Here is a 7,459-nt window from a genome sequence, read left to right on the forward strand (position 1 = left end):
ACCTCTACATCGACCCTATCAATGCCATCATCTGTTTTTATTTTTTTTAATTCATTTTAACTGCCAAGCCTTTCCCCCTCTCGCTCTATAAATAAATTATACATATATACCTATGCGCCCTGCATTAGTAAGGACGATGCTGCAGGCGATTGTAGTTGTGGAACACTGTACACACAGGCTAGCGCAGAAGCGCGGAATGAAAGAGAAACAGCCTTGTCTATAATTTGGTGTGAGCACAAGCCCGTGTCAATATGGCTGCCATTTGGAGGAGTCGGGAGAGGATGTGGTCTAATGGCCAGGGCAGTGGACCTCAAATCTAGGGAACCGGGTTCGAGTGGGTTCGAGTCTCGGCAAGGACGCTCAACATCCTGTGATTCTGGGCAAATCAGGTAGTCTCCCCCTGCCAAACAAAAAAAATGAATGTGTCCTTAGGCAAAGCAACTTGGGCTCATGTAAAGCGCTGTGATACCTTCGGTTGAAGTTCGCCCTATATAAAACTGAAAAAAATGCAAAAGTACAGCTATTTTTACACATACGAGTAGCAACTTTATTTTGTTTTGGTAATCACCCCGTAAGAGTGTAGCAAGGCAATAGAGCAGGTATCTATGTACTCTCCTTTAGGTGAACTAATGCTTCTAAAATACACTTTATACAGTTTTATTTCTGCAAGGCGTCCAATAGGAAATTCACAGTATACAATCTTGATAGAATTCTATAAAAAGTCAGTACAGAGGCCCCTGACATGGAATAGGAAACGAGTATTAAAACCCTGTCTGGAAAAATATATATTATCAAATGTATTGGCCGGCGACCGTATAAAAAATTGCATAGATTCTACATATTGCTTACACAGTACTTCTACGAGGATTCAAAGATTAAAGATGCTCAGCCCTGGTGGAAAGTCAAGGTTACCAGCTAGAAATAATTTGTAGTAGATCCAGATGCAAGCAGTTGGTTGGAGATTGAAGGACATATAAGTCTGAACATGCCTAGACCAGTGATACTGTTAAAGGGGACAGCCTTCGAGTTTCAATGAGATATTCGTGAGAAAACATATTGGAGCCCTGCTCAATTCTGATCTCTCCTTCCCTCCAAAGATAACACACAATCTTCCATTTGATCATAAGTCTTGGGAGAGTGTTTCCGTTCCATAAAATCAACCAACGTGTGGGATCATGAAATCTCTAGGGTTATCTAGACAAGGTTGCAACTTTTACAAAATAAAAGTACAAAACGTTGCCAAGAATCCCAACGTAAGCCACAAGATTCTGTTTGAACAAGGTGAAAAAAGGTCATGCAAGGTTGCAGAGAAGTTGCAACAATGGCGTCAAGTGGAGCAACGATTGACATTTAAGATCATATACATCAAGTACAAAGCATATGGTGGGAAAGTCCCGTAGTAGTTGGAAGAACCAAGTAGTAGTTGGAAGAACCAGTACCCTACCGCACATCGACTGCTCTCATCCAACAAAGCCAGACCTAACTGAATTATACCAAAGTAAACATAGGTGCAAATAAGTTGGGGAGCAAGGCAATCTCCTATGGAATTCTCTACATACCCAGTTGCTGATCAAAAATAGCTAATCCACCTCAAGGAACCTGAAAATGACCCCTTTTAAAGGAGCCCTTCCTCACCTGAAGCCACAAAATGGGACAATTGTCCCCCTTCGTGAGTGACAGGATCTCAGCAGGCAGCGCATAATTAGCAGCCCCTTTTGCATTATGATCCGGACTCCAAGACAGCCCTATTGATCCTGCTACAGCCTGGGATTTCCATGTGCAATATCATTGTGGTAGTCAACCATCCCACAGCTTCCAGTGGAACTGATGCTGCACCAGGAAAAAAAGATACTCTTAGCAGTGCTAATGGTACGGTTACATGTAGGCACTACACAACTAAATAAATAGGTAAACTGGCTATATATGTCAAGCAGAAACAACAAGTGGGTTCTACTAGTACAAAAACAGTACCAACAGAACAGTATTGGACACCAAGAAACACTTGTGCAAAACAACTCGAAACTCGTGGAATTTAATGCATAGTTGTCCAATATATGCTCAGAAAAATGCAAATCACAATTGAATGATTAGAAATGGTTTGTAAGCGGTCAACTTCAATTTCCACCAGGGCTACAGGTACACTGCTGAAAGAAACGGTGCCATAAACTTTACAGCAAGAAACAGCCTGAATACAAGAATCAATCAGACGCAATACACACATCAATTTGTGATTCTTCTGAAGGCAGAAAAGGAGAGCAGGCTTCTCTTGTAGACTGAGGGCATACTCCAGATAGAAGTGGTAACGCAACAATCGCAGTGGATGCTGTTGATACCTACGTTTTCTTCTCATTCAATCATGGAAGATGAGCTGTGTCCCCAAGCCTCGTTCCTGGTGGGACTGACCTTCAAAGGTCAAGGTGCTGTTGTCGATGAAAATCTCACAACGGGGTCCTGCACCAGAGAACACTAGTCCGTGGCCATCAGTTCCTGTAGAACTAGTGACGGGATAATGCATGGTGAAGGAATAGCTTTTCTCAAACTCAGCGGGCAGGTCATGTTTGAAGGTGAAATTCCCATTGATGCTCAGGGGAGGGCTAGGGGGGCCATCGAAAGAAGAAGGGCTAGTGCAGTCGGTGAGGGCCCCCTCGAAAAGGTGCTCCAGTGCGGCGCTGTAGGCCTGTGGCTTTACCTGGAAGAGGTGAGAGCTGTCAGCATTTCCATACGGTGGGCTGGGCAGACCTGGGGACTGGTAAGGGTAAGGTTGTAGCGGAAAGGAAGCACTGGACGGCTGTAGATGTGGTGGCGGGTCAGGGCTTTGCTCAGGCAGAAAGGTTCTAGGGTTTAGCTGCAGGCAGCCGGCCACCAGGTTGGTGGTGGGCTGAGACAGGCCCCGGCAGAGGGTCTGCACAAAGGACACCAAGTCAGGGCTCTTTCCGGAACTGAGGGTCTCAGACAGTGCCCAGATGTAGTTTCTGGCCAGGCGCAACGTCTCAATCTTGGAGAGCTTCTGGCTCTTGGAATAGCAGGGTACCACTCTACGGAGGGCATCCAACGCTGCATTCAGGCCATGCATGCGGTTGCGCTCTCGCGCGTTGGCCTTCATACGTCGGAGCCGGAAGCGCTCCAGCCGTGCTCTTGTCATCTTCTTCCTCTTGGGGCCACGCCGCCTAGGCCCCTGCTCATTCTCTGGGTTGTCTTCTTCATCCTCATCCAGGTCCTCGTCCTCCTCACAGTCTAAGTCATCATCCTCATCCTCTCCATCTGGGTGCAGAAGCGAGTCCCTGTCTTCCTCCTGCTCCTCCTCCTCTTTGGGGGCAGCGTCAGGACTTTGGAGCTTTGCCTCCTGAGGGCACAGGGGGTCTAGGATCCAGCCTCTGGAGCCCGGCGCCTCTGCCTCTGAGAGCCCATCTTCTCCACGAGATTTAGTCATCCTGGGATCCTTTAATGGAATGAAAACATGAAAGGGGATTGAGTTGTGATAGAGAATAAAAAAATAAGAAAATCCATTCATTTATTTATTTGTATATTTATGTATTTACTATTTTTGTACACCTCTGAAACCCATATGCTTCCAAACACTAATGTCTGACGTGTCATTAATTCAAAAACATAAAGGGTAAGCATTACCAAATATAACAGCAGATAGAAGGTAACTGTACATTAAACTATGACACACAGATTCGTCTAGAGGAGTAACTTGCAAAATACAGGGGCAGAGCTAGAAAAAAAGCCTTTTATCTATGAGCAAGAATACACCTTAAAGAATATACATACATAACCTTTATAAAACTATTGATCGACGGAAAATGGACAATTCGACTTGAAAACACAGACAACTGACCAGGGGGACATGAACACCGACAGGGAAGCACAGATGGTGACAGTAGAGAGGCAAAGAGCCGCAGACAGCGAACTTTGGAGATGTGGATTCAAACGTCGGGGCAAAGAGAACCAGCATAGGCACTTGGAGAATAGTACGCGTACATGGACTGGGAAGGGGGGGGGGGGGCAGGGAGAAACACGGACTGGGCAAAGTAGACAACGTGAGGGGACAGAGAGGCGTGAAGAGAGAACTGGGCTGGGAAGACAAATAAAAAGACGAGAAGACACTGGGACATGAATGTCACGGAGACTCACCACCCGGTGATCCAGCACAGACCAAACACACCACCGATGACACAGCATCGACCAGCCTTGCTCTTTATAAATGACACCATGCCATAACAACACAGGGGGCATCACAAACTGCATTGTTTCTTGACTTTTAAACATCAGATGATGGTTTGCCCCAACTCACCATTGCCCACTTCACTCTCTTTGATACGGGACACAGGCTAAATCTGATGGGAATTTACCTGCAACCTCTAGGTCCCAAACACATCTAAATGCATAACCCCTTCCCAAAAACGCTGCTTAGCTGTTTTCCATCTCCCGCTCACATTATGGCACAGGTAATTATTGCAGCAGCACCTGCTTTCAAATATACACTGATTCTTCTGTGCCTTGAGGTTGTCCGGCTCTGCGGGTTTAATTCGGTGCTCAGATTCGATAGTTTCTGTCCAGTTATAGCTTGTGTCGCAAAGGTGCAATTATCGTTCGACCTAATGACGCACAGTCCCATATTTATATCTGTATACATTATCCAAGACGTCCCAGCATCGCTTACTTCTAAGAACCAGAGTGTGTACTATAATACAACATAGATAAAATATGAATTTTACATTTCTGCAAAACTATTTCGCTTATGCCATTTAAAGTCTGCACCACAAACTAGCTATGGAGTTGTTTTTAGATTAAAATAATTTGATAAAGCATGGGAGTTTTTTCCGTAGGGGGAAGGCACGCATCCAAATAATTGGAGCTTAAATCTAACCTCGCCGCAAAAGGCATTGAAAAAAATAGAGAATAAGTAGAAATCCAGGTGTCAAAAGCATTCTCTTTTAACTCCCCAAGGTGGCTCGGTGCCACCGGGACAGACGTGGGGCATAACAAGTTTGGGGTTAGGGAAGGTAGAGGGGGATTGAGGACGTGTTTTTAAGCCCTCGCTACAGTGCACACTCGGATGATGGGGATACCCAGAGGTTGCCTTTACCTGTTTCTGAAATGTCCTTTGCTACTGCAGTCTCATGCCCCTGGCGGTGCAGCGAGCCCGGGTAAGGCTGCTCTGGGATGCGGTGCCCAGTTCTGGAGCAATGTGTGAAGGATGCTTAGGTTAAATGAGAGACCAGAGATGGCCCCGTCCCTCCCTGCTCTCCCACCCGAGCGCCGCCCAGCCTCCCTCGGCACGCGCCATATGCTTCACCTCCAGCCCGCTGCCACGTGACCTGGCAATCTGCGCGCAGCTCGCGCCGCCGTCCTTTGTAGGCGGAAGAAAGTGACCATCTATCGTCAGTGACAGAAAGCGCGACCTGTGTGAGGCACCCGCACAGGCAGTGTCATTAACCCGCTGCACGGATGCGTGCGGGTCACCGATTTAAGGGACCTACATTCAAAATTACGGGTACTGGCCTGCTGTATAAAGATTGGGAGGGTTATAAAAATATGATTCTATCTGGGAGCAACAGCATCCTAGACGTTCATAACTTCTCCACGCCTAATGCAATTTGCAAATGGGAAAACTCGCTTCTTCCGAGTCACGCCACTGTGGATCGTATGTACAAGGAGCTATACCGACCTTTCTAACTCATGTGATTTCAACAAACTGACATGTTTTGCCCTTTACTGATGTTACATTTTTAGTCAGGGATGGACTGAGAATCAAAGGCATATTTTGTCTTACCACCCCCATGCTGTGTGCAGTGATCAGTGCTAGGCAAACAAATGCTGCTAACCGAATCAAACATTCACTTCCAGTCATGAGACCTGAATTGAATCCATCGTTCTTTTTGCTCCCCAAGCAATCACAGTTTAACGCCCAGGCCCCAGGAGGGCGCCGCAAGGTTTTGAATAATTTTCCAATACTTGTTAACTAAACAGTTATATCGTTCACAGCTTTGTACACATGTTTTCCGAATCTATCATTAGCAGACCCTATAAAAACGAATACAAGGCGCAGAATACATGTCTATGTTTAGCCGGGTCAAATGATGTATTTTAGATCATATTTGCTAGTTCGTTTTTTTTTTTTTTGAAGAAAGGGAAGTTTTGAACAGCTCTACTAATGTAGCAACTTACAGAAACCCAGGATCCATTTATATGAGCATGACAGAGATATTAATTTGTCAAAAATAAATAGGATACATTTTGAAAACCCTTTTACCTGCCGAAGGAGGCGCGGTGCCAACGGGACAGACGTGGGGCATAAAAAGTGGTAGGACAGGTATTGTTCCTAACAAAGTCGGTTCCCGGTAGAATAGTATTCTCACACTTACCAACTCCTATTCTACCACACAAAATCATGCAGATACATAGACAACGCAATGTGTTCATTCTTCAGATGTTAATGGAATGCGATGATAGCATTTAAAGGAACCAAAGTGATCTGGTGCCTAAATGGAGACTTCACCATCCAGAGTCCCACGTATCAACATTGTTTTCATTATTTGACCAAAATGCATGAACTTTTGCAAATAACATGGTGGTATTTGTCACCCATAGATTTTCCTATTCGGGTGGCTGTAGGCTACCCTTTTTGAAATGTGTGCTGAAGTCGGTCCATTTTTCACAAGAAAGAAGACTAGAGCACAGGAAAGAAGTATGCCTTAGGACATATTAATGGGTAAAAACAAATGTTTAGTGCCCCCGATCCATCTTCCCCACTTAACAACCTTTATCTGTTCTACAACTAAAGGTCTATATTTGTGCGTGTGATCATCCCTTCTGGGTAAGGCCCTCGATCACCTTAGATTCAAAGCATACATAGATAGGATACAATCACCAGACAGTTAATGGCAACTACAACAGTTTTAGGTGTTATCACATATTCCATTGAGTGACTAAGAGTACAATTGTTCCTTGTTGAAAATGCTTTTTAATCCAGCTTAAGAGTTTGTGATCTTTACCTGTTTCAATTCCAAAAACAACAAGGTGATGGATGGAATGCTTGAATTAATCTCAGCCACTGGCAATTGCCCAGGCTGCATCCCAATCCATCATTTTACACTCACCATGCCACCTCAGTTTAGACCCAACCATGTGCAACTCAATCTTCACCCTTTTCCTCATGGGAACAGTCCAGCCCGAACTGCCAGGCCAGGGTCTCCCTGAACCAGAACACCAGCAACCCTGGATCGGTTTTGCCCTTGTTATGGGCTCTTCAGCCGGATATAGCTTGGTTCCAGTAGTATAGTGAGTCCGGGACCCACAACTGAATACAATGGTCATCCAATCCTTGGATCACTGATACAACATCGATTCTCATAACATTGAACTACAGAATTATTGACTGAACAACATCGTAAACTAAAATATCGACACACAATGCACAAAATAGAAATAACACTAATATCGAAAAAAAATG

The 7,459-nt window shown here is 45.0% G+C and overlaps 1 protein-coding gene across 1 annotated transcript; it reads right to left on the reverse strand.

Moving 5' to 3' along the window:
- Positions 1-522: 522 nt before the first annotated feature.
- Positions 523-5,207, reverse strand: NEUROD1 (neuronal differentiation 1). The gene is made up of 2 exons (XM_086958703.1): positions 5,093-5,207; positions 523-3,439 (listed from the first exon to the last, which is right to left on the reverse strand). The coding sequence occupies exon 2, from the start codon at positions 3,428-3,430 to the stop codon at positions 2,351-2,353; it is 1,080 nt and encodes a 359-aa protein (XP_086814829.1). The 5' UTR covers positions 3,431-3,439; positions 5,093-5,207; the 3' UTR covers positions 523-2,350.
- Positions 5,208-7,459: the final 2,252 nt, after the last annotated feature.

The sequence above is a fragment of the Lissotriton vulgaris genome, chromosome 2_1, assembly GCF_964263255.1.
Source record: "Lissotriton vulgaris chromosome 2_1, aLisVul1.2, whole genome shotgun sequence".
Classification (NCBI taxonomy): Eukaryota; Metazoa; Chordata; class Amphibia; order Caudata; family Salamandridae; genus Lissotriton; species Lissotriton vulgaris.

Coding starts and splice junctions, on each gene's coding strand:
- NEUROD1 (XM_086958703.1), bottom strand. CDS start 3,430: ATGACTAAATCTCGTGGAGAAGATGGGCTCTCAGAGGCAGAGGCGCCG.